Below are 18253 nucleotides of genomic sequence, written 5' to 3'. Positions count from 1 at the left end.
CCTCAACCCAATTGAGAATCTGTGGTATGACTTAAAGATTGCTGTACACCAGCGGAACCCATCCAACTTGAAGGAGCTGAAGCAGTTTTGCCTTGAAGAATGGGCAAAAATCCCAGTGGCTAGATGTGCCAAGCTTATAGAGATATATCCCAAGAGACTTGCAGCTGTAATTGCTGCAAAATGTATTATGCACGCTCAAGTTTTCAGTTTTTTTTTCTTATTTCTTGTTTGTTTCACAATAAAAAATATTTTGCATCTTCAAAGTGGTAGGCATGTTGTGTAAATCAAATGATACAACCCACCCCCCCCAAAAAATCAATTTATTTCCAAAAATGTCAAAGGGGGGAGATACTGTATATTTATACACTGTCTGTTTATGTCTGTGTATTCCAAGGCGGTGTTCCTGAGGACGTTCCCTGCGGTGTACGGGGAGCTGTTGAAGATCTTCACTGTGAGGGAGGTGGCAGGCTTCGTCAGGGAGACGCTGGGCAGCCTGCCTGCCACCGCTCGCGCTGAGTGCCCCCTGGAAGCCGTCAAGCTACATTGCATCGCCAAGACCGTGGAGAGCCAGCTGTACACCAACACAGGTAGGAACGCACGCACGCTCACACAATATTTAATTTACACAACACTCATAAGCAAACATTTGGGGGTTATGTACGCACACACACAACCACACATATCGCACACACATGATTATCCACAATTGCTAGTAATTACATACCTACACAGGCGCACTTGCCAGTTAATTGTAGTTAATGATAATTATATACTCACACAAATAGCTGTGGTAACATTTTATTAGCTGCTTGCTGCTTCCAGGGGGCACAGGAGGCAAGGCTAGGGGTTAAAATCACACCCAAGAGAGGGATAAAAATAGAAAAACAGGTGTTTGAGCAGAACATACATGCTAGTATTTTTGTGTGTGTGTGTTTTCATGTTCAAGTGTGTGTATTCCAGAGTCGAGGTGTATCCTGCTCCCGGTGGTGTTGCATCTGTTGCAGGCCCACATGCAGGAGCAGAGAGACCTGGTGATGTGTGCCCGTATCCTCACCAGCATGCTCTCTCTCGTCAGGAAGTACGACTCTACCGCCACCGTGAGTACAGCCACAGCAGAGCACCATGGGTAGTGTAGTCTTTTAGGCTGCCACCTCACGGTTAATCATGGACATACTACAAATTGTGCAAGATTTGAAGTTCTGGGTTAATCGAGATTACCTAGCTCACTGTTAATGGCTCAAAAACTGTATTGTTGCCTTGGATATTTGATAACAACAATGTGTATTGTGATCTGAACACAGCTTTGTTTGTTTGCGTGGCGTATTAAAACAAACTAGCAAAACCTGCCAGACTGATAATAGAGTCCAGTAAATCAAGTAACAAAGTAAACAGATAGCTAGGTGCCAGAACAAATAAACAATCCAATCCAGATCCATCAATGAAAAGTGAAAGTGTGGATGTGGCAGTTTGTCCCTATGTTAAGGCTCGTCCTGACCTTGACATGGTGCTGGCCTGTTTAGCTGAGAAGCAGCTAGTCACATGCACACACACACACACACACACACACACACACACACACACACACACACACACACACAGAGAGACGGCTGTGAACATGGCTAAGATGAAGTGACAGCAGGAGCAGTCAGTCTGACACACAAACACACACACACACACACACACACACACACACACACACACACATAGACTGCTGTGAACATGGCTAAGATGAAGTGACAGCAGGAGCAGCCAGTCTGACACACAAACACACACTAATGTGTGTCCAATTTGTTTAAGTATTGGCTAGTGGTCTATCTTTTTGTGTTCTGTATGTTTTCATACTGTCTGTATGGGTAATGATGATCACATGATCACATGTACCTGTGTGAAACTTAATGTGAACTTGTGTGTCCCTAGGAGCCGGTGGTTTCTGAGGAGGTGGATCTGATAGTGGACAGTCTGCTGGTTGTCCTGATGAGGACCATCCTTGAGATCACGAACAGACCACAAGCAGCCGGGACCAATATGAGACTGCAGTTCCAGGACATCACGGTGTGTGTGTGTGACTGCTAGTCATTCGAAATATAGCGTGAGGTTTTAAGGTCAATGATTGAAACTGTATTTGTGGTCAAAGAGAGCTGTACTTCTGTCCTGCTCTTAACCACAGCCGAGTTCAGAGAGAACCATTCTCTTACATTTCCATTTGACATTTTTCCAAATGTCAAACCACCTAAAAAAGTAGAAAATAACCACTTTATTTCTCTCCCAACCTGTTCTGACTGTAGTATTTACAGGTCTTCCATCGGGGTACATGGTCTTCCATCTCTCTCATTGTTATATAGTATGCGTGGCCAGTGTCCCAGATGTTAAAAGCTGTTTCTCTCTCTCTGTCTCTGTCTCTGACTCTCTCTCTCTCTCAATTCAATTCATTTCAATTCAAGGGGCTTTATTGGCATGGTAAACATGTGTTAACATTGCCAAAGCAAGTGAGGTAGATAATATACAAAAGTGAAATAAACAATACATTTTAACAGTAAACATTACACATGCAGAACTTTCAAAACAATAAAGACATTACAAATGTCATATTATATATATATATATATATATATATATATATATATATACATATACAGTGTTGTTAAAGTACACAAATCTTGCTGCTGTGATGGCACACTGTGGAATTTCACCCAGTAGATATGGGAGTTTATCAAAATTGGATTTTATTTCGTATTCTTTGTGGATCTGTGTTACCTGAGGGAAATATGTCTCTCTAATATGGTCATACATAGGGCAGGAGGTTAGGAAGTGCAGCTCAGTTTCCACCTCATTTTGTGGGCAGTGAGCACATAGCCTGTCTTCTCTTGAGAGCCATGTCTGCCTACGGCGGCCTTTCTCAATAGCAAGGCTGCTCACTGAGTCTGTACATAGTCAAAGCTTTCCTTGAGTTTGGGTCAATCACAGTGGTCAGGTATTCTGCCACTGTGTACTCTCTGTTTAGGGCCAAATAGCATTCTAGTTTGCTCTGTTTTTTGTTAATTCTTTCCAATGTGTCATCTTTTTGTTTTCTCATGATTTGGTTGGGTCTAATTATCCTGGGGCTCTGTGGGGTGTGTTTGTTGCGTCTGTCTGTCTGTCTGTCTAATTCGCTTTATTGGCATGATGTAACAATGTACATATAGCCAACGCTTAATTTGGATATTTACAATATATAAAAATAAATACAAATGAGAATCAAATTGTCAACGGGACAACAGTAACAACAATAACCAAGTGTCAAAATAACCATACATATAACAATAAGCATACAGAAGAGGACATGTGCAGGTTGATTGGTCTGTCAGACACTGTCCCTCAACTTGTGGCAGGCAGCAATGTAGTGCGCTGCCAACCCACAGCTCTCTGCATCCTCCCCCAACAGGACGGGTAGCCTATCCTCATCAGAGAGGTCTTTGAAACCTTGAATAAGGGTTTCAAATTTGGGAAAATGACACTCTCTCTAATTGTTTTATATTTTTGACATTTTGTCAGGAAATGCAGCTCCGTCTCAGGTTCTGCTGTTGTGCAGTGGTTGCTCAGCCTTTCCTCTACAGGGAACCAGGGCCCGACGTCCACAGGTGGGGGTTGTGCTTACAGCCCAACACCGTGCAGGACGTTTGGCATTTGCCAGAGAACACCAATATTGGCAAATTCGCCACTGGCGCCCTGTGCTCAGTGTGAACCTGCTGTCATCTGTGAAGAGCACATGTGACAGACGTGACAGAGTCTGGAGACGCCATGTAGAACGTTCTGCTGCCAGAAACATCCTCCAGCATGACCGATTTGGCGGTGGGTCAGTCATGGTGTGGGGTGGCATTTCTTTGGGGGGCCATGTGCTCGCCAGAGGTAGCCTTACTGCCATTAGGTACCGAGATGAGATCCTCAGACCCCTTATGAGACCATATGCTGGTGCGGTTGGCCCTGGGTTCCTGCTAATGCAAGACAATGCTAGACCTCATGTGGCTGGAGTGTGTCAGCAGTTCCTGCAAGAGGAAGGCATTGATGCTATGGACTGGCCCGCCAGTTCCCCAGACCTGAATCCAATTGAGCACATCTGGGACATCATGTCTCGCGCCATCCACCAACGCCACGTTGCACCACAGACTGTCCAGGAGTTGGCGGATGCTTTAGTCCAGGTCTGGGAGGAGATCCCTCAGGAGACCATCTGCCTCATCATCAGGAGCATACCCAGGCGTTGTAGGGAGGTCATACAGGCACGTGGAGGCTACACACACTACTGAGCCTCATTTTGACTTGTTTTAAGGACATTTCATCGAAGTTGGATCAGCCTGTAGTGTGGTTTTCCACTTTAATTTTGAGTGTGACTCCAAATCCAGACCTCCATGGGTTGATAAATAAAATTTCCATTGATCATTTTTGTGTGATTTGGTTGTCAGCACATTCAACTATGTAAAGAAAAAATTATTTAATAAGAATATTTCATTCATTCAGATCTAGGATGTGTTATTTTAGTGTTCCCTTTATTTTTTTGAGCAGTGTATTTTGTACCAATTGAGAACTTTGGTCTAATTCCCTGAGATCTGGATCTTCTCTGGAAAATCATTATTTTAGTATTTTTGGGGTTTACTGCCAGGGCCCAGGTCTGGCAGTACTGCTCTAGCAGGTCCAGCCTCTGCTGTAGGCCATGTGCTGTGGGTGACAGCAGGCATAGGTCATCTGCGAAGAGTAGTCATTTAACTTCTGAATTGTGGAGACTAACACCAGGGGCTGAGTATTTTTCTAGAATAGTGGCCAATTCGTGAATGTAAATATTGAAGAGTGCAGGGCTCAGATTGCAACCCTGGCGAAGGCCCCGCCCCAGGTTAAAGAATTCTGTTATTTTCTTACCAATTTTATACATTGATTTAATTATGTCATATGTTTTACCCCCTACACCACTTTCAATAACTTTGTAGAACAGTCCTGTATGTCAAATGGAATCAAATGCTTTTTGGATGTCGATAAAGCAAGTATATATTTTGGTGGACATGTTTATCTATCAGGGTGTGTAGGGTGTAAATATGATCAGTTGTGCGATGTTTTGGTATAAATCCAATTTGGCTTTTTCTCAAGAAATTGTGCTTACTAAGGAAGTTTAGAACTCTTACATTTATAATATTACAGAAAACCTTCCCCAGGTTACTGTTCACACAAATGCCTCTGTAATTGTTGGGGTCAAATTTGTCTCCGTTCTTAAAGATTGGGGTTATAAGTCCTTGATTCCAGATGTCAGGGAAATAACCTACACTCAGGATTAAATGAAACAGTTTTAATATAGCCAATTGAAATTTTGCACTAGTGAGTTTGAGCATCTCATTTAGGATGCCATCAGGTCCGCATGCCTTTTTAAATTTGAGAGCTGGAAATTTCTTATAGAGCTCCTGGTCAGTAATTGGGGAGTCCAGTGGATTTTGATTGTCCTTTATAGCCTTTTCTAATCCAGTCAACATCTCATGAATGTTCTGCGTTTGTGTCAATTTGAGCGGTGTTGTAGAGCGTTTTAAAATGGGTTGTCCATATGTCACCATTTTGTATCGCTAATTCCTCTTGTTTAGATTTTCGTTTTTTTTCCAAATTTGCCAGAAGTTGTGTGTGTTTATGGACTCCTCAATTAGTGTCAGCTGCTTGCTGTTGTACTGTGATTGTTTGGTTCTGAGTGTATGTTTATAGAGTTTTAAAGTCTCACAGTAATGAAGGCGTAATTCACCATTATTTGGTTCTCTGTGCTTTTGGTTGGATAGTGTTCTAAGTTTATTCCTTATAATTTTACAGTCTGCATCAAACCAGTTGTCATCTGTGGTCTTTTTTGTTTTGTATTTTATCAATTTCAATTGTGCTTCTTTTGCCGTTTGCCTGAATATATAGTTTATGTTTTTTACTGCTAGATTGATGCCTTCTTTTCTGTGAGTAAATGTGGTATCCAGAAAGTTATCTAAGAGTGTTTGGATATTTTGGTTACAGGTTGCTTTCTGGTATTCTTCTGTGTTGTTTTGGGCCCATCTGTATGAATTTCTGATGTTGTACAGCTTACTGGGCTGTGAATGTCTGGTTGTTTCCATGTCTGTTCTTTTGAGGATCAACGTAATTTGGCTGTGATCAGACAGAGGTGTTAGTGGCTTGACAGTGAAGGAGCTGAGAGAGAAAGGGTCAATGTCTGTGATCATATAGTCTACTGTACTGTGGCCAAGAGGTGAGCAGTAGGTGAATCTCCCCAAAGAGTCCCCCCCGTAACCTACCATTGACAAAGTACAGACCCAGGCTTCTACAGAGCTGCAACAGATCCCTTCCGTTGTTGTTGACGGTGCTGTCACTGTTGTTTCTATGGGGGAGATGAAGACCGTTAGAGACACTATGGCCTGTAATAAAGCTGTCCCCTCGTGTGCTCGTTAGATCAGGTAGTGTTCCTGTGTGCGCATTTGTGTCCCCACAGATGAGCACATTTCCCTGGGTCCGCATGGAAATGGCACGTCTCTTCCTCAAGGGTGGGGAAGATCTCTGAGTAATATGGGGATTCTGAGGGGGGAATATATATTGCGCAAAGGAACACATATTTTTCTGTCAGTACTAGTTATATTTTTTCAATTTGAACCAATTGTGATATTTGCCAATTTTGAGAGGATCAATTACATGTTGTAGTTCGGATTTGTACCAAATGATCAGTGTCTCTGTCTCTCTGTCTCTCTCTCTGTCTACAGGGGGAGTTTGTGGCGTGCCTGCTGGCTCTCCTCAGACAGATGAGTGATAAACATTACCAGCAGCTCCTGCAGGCCTTCACCAGCAAAGATGACCTGAGGGTAAGGCTACACACTCACACACACCACTCAGCAGAATCTGACTGATGACTCCGCTTGTGTGTCATAGTCAGTAGCAGGAGTGTGTGTGTGTGTGCGTATTGAGGAACGGTCAAGCCAGGGGTTGAGGAAGAGGTGCGATGGAGAGATAGCAATGCGGAAAGGAGGAAATGGGGTCACTAAGTTCACAGTAATAGAAAGGAATACCATGAACACTATGGATATCATGAATGCACTCCCACTCTGAATACATTATTTTCCATTCATAGTTTGGTGATGTGCTGAATGGCAATTGCTGTTAAACCAAATAAATGTAGTGTGCTCCTTTTTCTGTTTTTCAGGACTTTCTCTTGCAGATCTTCACCGTGTTCCGCATTCTGATTCGACCAGAGATGTTCCTGAAAGATTGGACTGTCATGCGGCTGGTCACCAACAAGTAACACCACTTATCCCACATATTTGATTCAAAATGATGTCCCTCCATAGTTACTCATAGTTACTAATCTTGTTGTGCACTCCCCCCCCCCCCCCCCCCCCCCCCCCCCGTCGCGTCTCAGTGTAATCATAACAACAGTCCTGTACCTCTCTGATGCTCTGAGGAAGAACTTCCTCAATGACAAGTTTGACTACAAGGTAAGAGCTGCAAACATCCACCTTGTCTTTCTTTGTTTAACAAAAACAAAACAACGTGAAGAAAGCATGTTATCGACATGCTGTAAAGTGGTTTTAATGCATCTTCCCTAGGTGTGGGACTCGTACTTCTATCTGTCCGTCATCTTCATCAACCAGCCCTGTCTTCAACTGGAGTCCTTCTCTCCGTCCAAGAAGAAGAGGGTACTGGAGAAGTAAGTCTCGTCTCTGCGCTACAAAACATTCTACATGCACTAACTTTCTCCACTTTTCACATGCTGGCTTCGACGCTGTTCTGACCTGGCGCCTGTGTGTTGTCTCGTTGTACAGGTATGGGGACATGAGGGTGATGATGGGTTGTGAGATCTTCAGCATGTGGCAGAACTTAGGTACGATGCAGCCACATACTCGTTCTCTTTCTGTGTCACTTCTTTGGATTCTTGCTCGTCTCTCAGAGGAACGTAGTTGATCTCTCTCACTCTCTCTCCTGCTCTCTCCATCTCTCCCTGCCTCTCTCCTGCTCTCTCCATCCCTCTCTCTCTCTCCTGCTCTCTCCATCTCTCCCTCGCTCTCTCCATCTCTCCCTCCCACTCTCTCTCCTGCTCTCTCCATCTCTCCCTCCCGCTCTCTCTCCAGGTGAGCACAAGTTGAACTTCATCCCGGCGATGATAGGTCCGTTCCTGGAGGTGACCCTGGTTCCCCAGCCTGACCTGAGGAATGTCATGATCCCTATCTTCCATGACATGATGGACTGGGAGCAGAGGAGGAGTGGAAACTTCAAACAGGTAATGGCCAGAGCCGTCTGTATTTATGCAGTTCATATACAGTGGGGCAAAAAAGTATTTAGTCAGCCACCAATTGTGCAAGTTCTCCCACTTAAAAAGATGAGAGAGGCCTGTAATTTGCATCATAGGTACACTTCAACTATGACAGACAAAATGAGAGAAAAAAAATCCAGAAAATCACATTGTAGGATTTTTAATGAATTTATTTGCAAATGATGGTGGAAAATAAGTATTTGGTCAATAACAAAAGTTTATCTCAATACTTTGTTATATACCCTTTGTTGGCAATGACAGAGGTCAAACGTTTTCTGTAAGTCTTCACAAGGTTTTCACACACGGTTGCTGGTATTTTGGCCCATTCCTCCATGCAGATCTCCTCTAGAGCAGTGATGTTTTGGGGCTGTTGCTGGGCAACACAGACTTTCAACTCCCTCCAAAGATTTTCAATGGGGTTGAGATCTGGAGACTGACTAGGCCACTCCAGGACCTTGAAATGCTTCTTCCACTCCTTCGTTGCCCGGGCGGTGTGTTTGGGATCATTGTCATGCTGAAAGACCCAGCCACGTTTCATCTTCAATGCCCTTGCTGATGGAAGGAGGTTTTCACTCAAAATCTCACGATACATGGCCCCATTCATTCTTTCCTTTACACGGATCAGTCGTCCTGGTCCCTTTGCAGAAAAACAGCCCCAAAGCATGATGTTTCCACCCCCATGCTTCAAGGTAGGTATGGTGTTCTTTGGATGCAACTCAGCATTCTTTGTCCTCCAAACACGACGAGTTGAGTTTTTACCAAAAAGTTATATTTTGGTTTCATCTGACCATATGAAATTCTCCCAATCTTCTTCTGGATCATCCAAATGCTCTCTAGCAAACTTCAGACGGGCCTGGACATGTACTGGCTTAAGCAGGGGGACACGTCTGGCACTGCAGGATTTGAGTCCCTGGCGGCGTAGTGTGTTACTGATGGTAGGCTTTGTTACTTTGGTCCCAGCTCTCTGCAGGTCATTCACTAGGTCCCCCCGTGTATTTCTGGGATTTTTGCTCACCGTGATCATTTTGACCCCACGGGGTGAGATCTTGCGTGGAGCCCCAGATCGAGGGAGATTATCAGTGGTCTTATATGTCTTCCATTTCCTAATAATTGCTCCCACAGTTGATTTCTTCAAACCAAGCTGCTTACCTATTGCAGATTCAGTCTTCCCAGAATGGTGTAGGTCTACAATTTAGTATTTCTGGTGTCCTTTGACAGCTCTTTGATCTTGGCCATAGTGGAGTTTGGAGTGTGACTGTTTGAGGTTGTGGACAGGTGTCTTTTATACTGATAACAAGTTCAAACAGGTGCCATTAATACAGGTAACGAGTGGAGTACCGAGGAGCCTCTTAAAGAAGTTGTTACAGGTCTGCGAGAGCCAGAAATCTTGCTTGTTTGTAGGTGACCAAACACTTATTTTCCAACATAATTTGCAAATAAATAAATAAAAAATCCTACAATGTGATTATCTGGATTTTTTTTTCTCATTTTGTCTGTCATAGTTTAAGTGTACCTATGATGAAAATTACAGGCCTCTCTCATCTTTTTAAGTGGGAGAACTTGCACAATTGGTGGCTGACTAAATACTTTTTTTGCCCCACTGTAGCTCTGGTACTGGACTGGCTGGGACCAGCACTTTATGGATATTGCAGTTCCACCAGACCGTTACCGACTGTACCCGACGGTACCCGACGGTGGCATCCGTGTATTGATCTAGATTGATTACATAATCAATCCGTTCTCTCGTCAGGTGGAGGCCAAGCTGATCGACAAACTGGACGGTCTGATGTCAGAAGGTAAAGGGGACGAGACGTACAGAGAGCTCTTCAACAGCATGTGAGTTGGAGGGAAGGCGCACACGGCCACGCCGTACTGCAAACGTCAGTGCCCAGATCAGTTTGTCTGTGTGTTGTATTGAGTGAGGTAAGAGGACTCGTGACGGGATGGAGGGATGTATGTGGGGTGGGAAGAATGACGGGTTCTGGAGTTCTCCAGACAAGCACCTCCTCTCATATCCATAGTCCTTCACGCCTCCTCTCTGAGATCTCCTTGTCCGTGTGCTCAGGTTGGTCCCTTCACCTTGCACGCTTTGTGCTGTAGTGCTTGTGTGTGTGTGTGTGTGTGTGTGTTTGTTTTTTGTTGGTCTGTGCGATGTTCGTTTAATTCTCTTATCGCACTGCAAGCCCATACGTCCTAGTCCCACTTTTTGTCAGACATCAATTGGGCCGTTTATGAATGTAACGCTTAGTGCCACCACATTGCTCTTTTACATGTGCGGTCTGGATACAGCTTATTTCCGTGGATTGGTAAAGTTTTCCCTAACAGACACACTATAGCTGTATATCGTCTTTTTGTTTCACTCCTTATCTACCTGACTGACATCACTAACCCTGAACTAACTTGTGTGAGTGTGTGCTGATATTATTAATCTATTAATTTGTTTTGCCATTGCTTTCCCGGAGTAGAATCCCTCTGTTTGGTCCGTACCCTAGGTAAGACACTCCAATGCTCTACACACCATGTGTTGTCCTTCTGTTAGGGGTGTCCTTTACTGCTGGGGGACGGGACAACATGATGGACAAGCAGGTTGAAGATTTTATTTCTCTCCTCTGTCTTTTTCTCTGCTTTCTCTCCTTCTTTGTTTCTCTCTCTTCTCTCTCTCCTCTCTCTCTCTCGCTCGCTTCTTTCTTCTGTGTCTATTTCTCTCTCTCTTCTTCTCTCTCTCTCTCCTCTCTCTCTCACTCGCTTCTTTCCTCTGTCTATTTCTCTCTCTCTCTCCTCTCTTTCTCGCTCGCTTCTTTCTTGTCTTTCTCTCTTCTCTCCTCTCTCTCTCTCTCCTCTCTCTCTCGCTCGCTTCTTTCTTCTGTGTCTATTTCTCTCTCTCTCTCCTCTCTTTCTCGCTCGCTTCTTGTCTATTTCTCTCTCTTCTCTCTCTCTCCTCTCTCTCGCGCTCCCTTTCTCTCTCGCCATTCCAGTCTGTTGAAGAAGATTGAGAGGGAGACGTGGAGGGAGAGTGGCGTCTCTCTCATCGCCACCGTCACGCGTCTGATGGAGAGGCTGCTGGACTACAGGGACTGCGTGAAGCTGGGGGAGGTGGATGGGAAGAAGATTGGCTGCACCGTCAGTCTGCTGGTCAGTGACAGTCTCTCTCCGCCCGGTGGCCCTTGAACAGATTCAGTCGCTGCTCTCCTGTCACCATAGAAATCCCATTTGATTTGTTTCTAGCCTTTTGTCCCATTGAACTATTGTGTTAAGAGAGGAGGACCGGGGCTGTGTTTTTGTTCCTTTCCCAGTGGTGATAAAGTTGCTACGATGATCGTGCTTTTTAGACCAGGGCTCAACGAGTTCACAGCCCCCCCCACACACACACAACACAACATGTTCTGTGTTGTCTTTGTAACCATGCCAACCTGGGGGATTTATTTTTTTGTTGCATGATGTCTTTCAGTCCTGCAGGTTTATCTTATATAACGGACCGAAGCACTAGAGCCTGGAAGCACCAGTTTATGTGGGCAGATAGCACCGAGTTCATTGCTGCTCAGCGGCTGATAAACATTAGTGCACTTTGCTCTTTCTCTGTCTCTTGCCGTCTCCCCATGGTTGCCTGTCTCTAGAATTTCTACAAAACTGAGTTGAACAAGGAGGAGATGTACATCCGCTATATCCACAAGCTGTACGAACTGCACCTGAAAGCACAGAATTACACAGGTACACTGTAAAACATGACCAGGAAATGAAGCCGTGTATGTGTGTGTTTTTAAGTGTGTGGCTGTTCCGGGGCTCAAGGGTTTGGCATAACCATGACTATGTGGTGTTGTTGTGTGTTGTGCAGAGGCCTCCTACACTCTTCTGTTGTATGACGAGCTGTTGGAGTGGTCCGAAAGGCCCCTCAGAGAGTTCCTCAACTACCCCATGCAGAGCGAGTGGCAGAGGAAGGAGTACCTCCATCTTACCATTGTACAGAACTTTGACAGGGGGAAGGTGGGATCTCTCTCTCTCTCTAGCCCTTTCTTTCACTCTCTTTGTCATTCTTTATCTCTTCTTCGTTCTTTCTGTCTCTTGCTCTCTCGTTCATTCTCTCTATTGTTCTCTCTTCCCCCCTACTCTCTCTCTTTATTAACAATTACCCTGGGACAGTGTCATAAGAAAAAGCCAATATTATTCGAATGCTCTGCTCAGCATCTCCCAACACATTATTCCTCTTCTGAATCATTCAACATGTCCTCCCCCATTATTCTTTGAAAGATTTCCCTGTGAGTTCACAACCAAAGCCACTGCTAGCTGCCGCTGCCTTGGGATTAAAACGCTGCAGGAAAGGACAGCTTTCATTTCATTAGCATGTTGGCTGGGTGCTGCACCTCCAGTGTGACGGCAGGTCCGCCCTGGCAGTTGGCACAGTTATTGTTAGTACACTACTGCCACCCAGTGGCCAACACTCATACCGCAGCCAGTCTCCCCTGCGGGCCATTTGACATGGTTTTGCTAGCATCTCAATATTCTAAAGAGGCTCCCTTTTCCTTGAATCCTTATCCTGCTCACGCGAGAGAGATGAAAAGGTGAAAAGCGCATTCCTAATTGAGATGTGACCATTGTCAATGTGATAATGTGCTCTGGTTTCCTCAAGTGTTGGGAGAACGGGATCATTCTGTGCAGAGAGCTGGCGGACCAGTACGAGTCTTACTACGACTACAGGAACCTCAGCAAGATGAGGGTGAGTTACTGTAGACCTCCTCAGTATGTCCTCAGTATGTGTCCACGCTGACTGATCCCTGACCAGTTCTCTGTTTAGTCTCTGAGTGGGATGATGATATAACCTAGTAGTGTTACGTATACCGACGTTTCCCGTTGACAGATGATGGAGGCATCGCTGTACGAGAAGATCATGGACCAGCAGAGACTGGAGCCAGAGTTCTTCAGGGTCGGCTTCTATGGCAAGAAGTTCCCCTTCTTCCTAAGGGTACCGCTCTGTTTTACCACGGGTTGTTTTGTTGAAGAAAGGACATTTTAAGAGGCTGTAGAACTGCTCATACAGGGGTTTGCCCTCCAATTTCCATCTGCACTCCTAAGCAAGTTGCTGGTGAAGTATATTGTCAATCTGTTAGTTTCCTCAAAAGTACTTGGAACTCTATGCGTTCATAACCAACGTAACGCAAAAGCAACCTCGTATACATTGTTAGCATGTGTTTATTATATTTACAAATTAATCACAAATCCTATTTTGAAGTTCCAGAATTAGGTTTGACCTCCTAGATACTGTGACTGTTGCAGACACTCTAACAGTCCACTAGATGTCACGCTCACCCCTGTGCTGTCTCGCTTCTGCCTCCGATGGTGTCTCTGCCTCGTCTGCAGAATAAGGAGTTTGTGTGCCGTGGCCATGACTACGAGAGGCTGGAGGCCTTCCAGCAGCGCATGCTGAATGAGTTCCCCCACGCCATCGCCATGCAGCACGTCAACCAGCCTGACCAGACCATCTACCAGGCCGAGGCTCAGTGTATCCTTTATTGACAAAGTGCATTATACACTGCACACACACACACACACTAGTTTGTTTTACCATCCTTGTGAGGACCAAACAATTGATTCCCATTCAATATCCTATTTTCCCTAACCTTAAAGCTAACCCTTTTACACTCGTGGGAATTGGCCTATGTGGCCTATGTGGATAGGGCTGAATTGAGTTTCTTGCGGAAAGAATATGGAAAACGTGTGTTTAACCATGGTAGAAATGAAACGGGAACAGGGGATTATGGGAAAATGATTAGACTAAAGGTGAGGACACAACAGTTCACCTGACAAGACTGAATCCAACCCATTACACTGTAGATTTTATGTGCATTTCACATTTACTGTACATTTTGCCGCGCTTGCTACGAAATCTGGAAATACTCTAGATACATTCAGTAACATGATAAGAATATTTGTGGAAAATGTGAGGTAGGTGCAGATAAACAAATGACAAGGGTTTGAGTGAGAGGTCAAAACTGGTGTCTCCAAGTGGTCAAACTGGTGTCTCCAAGTGGGCACAGTCCCTAAGTCATGTCATCTCCTAGCTGTGCCGTTTAGGAACCAGAGCAAGCCCACTTGTAGTTGTTTGGATTGGAACACAGCCCTGCATCCCCACCATCCATCCCCGGGCGTCATTTGAAAGCTTGTTCTATTGCCAACATGATTAGCTTTCACAAGGCAATTTAGAGAAGCAGATCGTCATTTTGGTGGCGTAGAATGGAGTCATCAGTGCCTTCAGATGCAAGGTCCGCGGCAACTCTTCTTCACAATGAAACAAAGGCTCGTTCTGTTCAGAACGACACCCGTGTCATATTTGTACTGTACATCAAACATAGTGATCATAAACGTTGACTGTCATACTTCATGGGTTTTATGACATGGACTCACATATGTTTTGTCTCGCTTGTATGACATTAAAGCGGTGTTGATTCGAAGCCTCAACGTGTCATCTTTAAAAAATACTTTGAGTCCTCTTTATTTACAGCATTTCTCTCACGCCGACAACCAACAACAACCGCTCAAGTTCAGAACGGTTGTCAGTCAAAACCCTTACAAGCGCTCCGATGTCAGTGCCCAAATCGGCCATTTTCAACCCGTATACGGGCATGAGGGTAATGGGTTAACCTGACTTGAACCATTACCTTAATGCCTAACTCTTGCATCTAAAATATCCTTTTTCCTTGTGGGGACTGGCAAAATGTCCCCACTTGTCAAAATGTTCCTTGTTTTACAAGGATAGTAAAACCAAACACACACACACACACACACACACACACAGTGGTGCACTGCATCCCACATGTCTAGAAGGCCTAAATAATATGAATGAGATATTACACCAGACTGATAATTCCTTATGAATAAGGATATCAATATGAGTCATAATAGGAGTGTTTCCGAGCCTAACCAGGGAACCCGTTGGACTCTAGTTTTCTTACGCTGCGTACAGCCTTCCGTTACAGCATGTCGCTTATAGAGGAGCAAACCAAAGGGATGACTCCCTCCCTCTTGGTCCTGAGCCAGATCTCTGGCCCATGCTGTAAATACATACACGAGTGCTTAGTGAAGATCGGGATCGATCCCTTGATAAAAATGCACAAGATGTCTGTAGGACGTGGCAGCCATCTTAATGATCCTCCGCTAGTGATTGATGGGACAGCTGTTCGGAAGAAGCCTCTCTCTCTCTCTCTCTCTCTCTCTCTCTCTCTCTCTCTCTCTCTCAGTGCGTGCGTGTCTGTCGTCTGTTCTGTGTGTGACTTTTCTCCAAGTGCAATTAGAGCAGACAAGGCCCCTCAAATAGCATTAGCGTACAGCTTTGTTATCCTCATGTGTCGTTAATCATTGAGGTTCCTGGACCCATGCCCGTCCCTATTTATATCTATGGGCTGACGAGCTCTCCCTGCACTACACTGACACAGGCCAGTCCTGCTGCCAATGGGCATGTGTTGTGATATAGTGTGGGGTGGACATTCAGATAAATGGCTACAGGATGTGATTAGTGGAAAGGATGTATTCACACAGGAATTGGATGGATAGACCTGTGGAACCAGGGAAGGGGGGGGGGGGGGGTGCATGTGCTTGCGTTCATGTGTGTATGTGTGTTTTGTCCAAGCTATTGTATGCATCCTTGACGTGCCGGCCCAGACCTACAGATCTACGCGGTGAGCCCCATCCCAGAGAGCCAGGACGTGCTGCAGAGAGACGGAGTGGCTGACAACATCAAGAGCTTCTATAAGGTCAACCACATCTGGAGGTTCAGATACGACAGGCCGTTTCACAAGGGCACCAAGGACAAGGAGAATGAGTTCAAGGTGGGGGGGGGGCACGCAGTGTTTGCACACGAGAACTCCCCTCTGTGCCTTTCTGTTTCTCTCTCTCTTTGCCTTTTTATTTTGCTCATCTCGTCATCTTATCTCACCTTTCTGGACTTAGTGTCGTCCTTTGATGTCTACCACACATCTGTCTCCTTACTCACTTTCCCTCCCTCCCTCCCTCCCTCACAATATCTCTCCCTCCCTCCCTCCCTCCCTCCCTCACAATATCTCTCCCTCCCTCCCTCCCTCCCTCCCTCCCTCCCTCCCTCCCTCCCTCCCTCCCTCCCTCCCTCCCTTCCTCCCTTCCTCCCTCCCTCCCTCCCTCCCTCCCTCCCACACTATCTTGTCCTCCCTCCCTCCCTCTCTCCCTCTCTCTGCTCTCTTGTTTATTGAATGGTTGTGTGGGTGGCTCATGGTCTTCATCTCTGTATACTGGTGTGTTCAGGTGTTGTTTAATTCACAGTCTTGCTAAATCGACTCCTGAGCTAGGAGAGGCTGAAACTATGGTTACGGTTCAATCACTTAAAAGACAACCCCCTCATCTACTTACCCCTGCCTTGTGCCCTTGGGGGAATCCCCGTCGTCGTCTTGGAGGGCGGTCCAAATGATTAGCCCGAGCAACGGAGGTTTGCAACGTAAGTCCCTCAGCCCTCGTCTTCAGTCGGCTTTGCGAATGTACAGTTACGTTCACTCCGCTAAGAAAAGTCTGCCAACTTAAAAACAACATCAATGGAGATGTTAACATACAAGCGTAAGTAAAAACGGATGCAAATACATTAGACATTTTTGCTAGTAAAAGATAAAAATGTTTTTGGACATTGTAGAAATAAAAAATGTCCCTTCAGTTCCAGCTAGGCAGGCTAACGTTATTTAGCTAATTCATTTGCTAGCTGTCATACAGTTGGTGAATATTAATAATGATATATTTCATATAAGTAGACATACACTCATAATTGACTGTAGCGCATATAGCACCCACAAGCCACTGGTGGCTGAAAACACAATCGTCATGGGATGAACGAGTTAATAATTTCCGGCCAAGGGGCGCTCCATTTAAAAATCGTTCCTTCCGCCATCGCGAGGTCATGATACGTCATCAGAAGTGTCCACTTCATTTGAGGGCTGAGGGGCTGTCTTTTTTAAGCGTTTGAACCGCAGCCATGGAGCTCAGTCTAAATGTCTTCTCTCCAGACTCCACCCACCCACGCTCACTCAATCTCCATTCGTTAACCTAATGTCGTCAGGTTTATGAATTGGATATCATCATGTCATATCGTACTGAGGTTTAGCTTTCCCAGCTGTCTCTTTTGGGTCTACTTAATGCCTGAGAAACACTGTTCAGGCCAGGTAAATTTGACATTTAATATGAAGGAATATGAAGTAGCATGAATCAGTTCCGTGTTGATTATGATCTTGTAAAAGGATGGACCGAAAAATGCAATTTGGTTTCTAAACGAATTGTGGGTTCAAGGAAAGGTATTAGTGGAATATATAAGAGTCGTGTTTTAGTTCATTTAATGAGGTGACACGGCGTCATTTGTAGATCGGCGTAGACGGTTGCTATGAGGACTCTGTTTCCATGAGGATGTGTAGTACTTTGACGTTCTGTGAGAGGAGAGAAAAGCAGTGTTTTGTGATGCTCAGATGTGTGGGTGAATGTTTTCCGAGCAGTATATTGCCAGCATTAACATGAAGTGTGTGTGCCTGCCTGCGCATGTCCATGCGTGTGCTAATGTGTGGGTGTGTGTGTGTATTTTCAGAGCTTGTGGGTCGAGAGGACCTCACTAACCCTGGTCCAGAGCCTGCCAGGAATCTCCAGATGGTTCGAGGTGGAGAAGAGAGAACTGGTGAGTCTCTTACGCTCCTTCAATAACCCCCTCATATTAACCCCATTCACGACACCCTGCTCAATGCTGACCCTGCTATGTTCTAACTTTGCGGAGAGCCCCACCGAGCTCCCTGAGCGTAGACTTGTATCAAAGGGGCATTTCATCTCCAGCACCACCCCGACATCAACATCTTTGAAAACGGTGCTTTTCTATGATTTGTAGTAAAAAATATATATGGGTAGATAAGTGTTCCCAATGATTGTGAAATGTCCCTTTAAGAGAAGGGTGAACGCTATTCATAATATTCATGAGATTCATAATTATAA

The 18253-nt window shown here is 45.1% G+C and overlaps 1 protein-coding gene across 6 annotated transcripts in view; it reads left to right on the top strand.

Moving 5' to 3' along the window:
- LOC110490257 (dedicator of cytokinesis protein 4) overlaps positions 1-18253 on the top strand; it is a 142642-nt gene that overhangs the window by 94011 nt on the left and 30378 nt on the right. For 4 of the 6 annotated variants that reach the window (XM_036944554.1, XM_036944552.1, XM_036944555.1 and 1 more), the window contains exons 23-41: positions 395-587; positions 961-1097; positions 1918-2052; positions 6735-6833; positions 7172-7266; positions 7388-7463; positions 7575-7675; positions 7791-7849; positions 8097-8245; positions 10029-10114; positions 10744-10770; positions 11254-11410; positions 11893-11986; positions 12111-12259; positions 12903-12989; positions 13131-13235; positions 13631-13772; positions 15929-16095; positions 17859-17945. In XM_036944554.1, the coding sequence (XP_036800449.1) occupies positions 395-587; positions 961-1097; positions 1918-2052; positions 6735-6833; positions 7172-7266; positions 7388-7463; positions 7575-7675; positions 7791-7849; positions 8097-8245; positions 10029-10114; positions 10744-10770; positions 11254-11410; positions 11893-11986; positions 12111-12259; positions 12903-12989; positions 13131-13235; positions 13631-13772; positions 15929-16095; positions 17859-17945 (2145 nt within the window). The remainder of the gene's footprint in view (positions 1-394; positions 588-960; positions 1098-1917; positions 2053-6734; positions 6834-7171; positions 7267-7387; positions 7464-7574; positions 7676-7790; positions 7850-8096; positions 8246-10028; positions 10115-10743; positions 10771-11253; positions 11411-11892; positions 11987-12110; positions 12260-12902; positions 12990-13130; positions 13236-13630; positions 13773-15928; positions 16096-17858; positions 17946-18253) is intronic. The other 2 variants (XM_036944557.1, XM_036944553.1) reach the window with 1 other exon arrangement.

Source organism: Oncorhynchus mykiss, chromosome 15, assembly GCF_013265735.2.
Source record: "Oncorhynchus mykiss isolate Arlee chromosome 15, USDA_OmykA_1.1, whole genome shotgun sequence".
In the NCBI taxonomy this organism is placed as follows: domain Eukaryota; kingdom Metazoa; phylum Chordata; class Actinopteri; order Salmoniformes; family Salmonidae; genus Oncorhynchus; species Oncorhynchus mykiss.
This window is presented reverse-complemented; position numbering and strand designations above follow the sequence as displayed.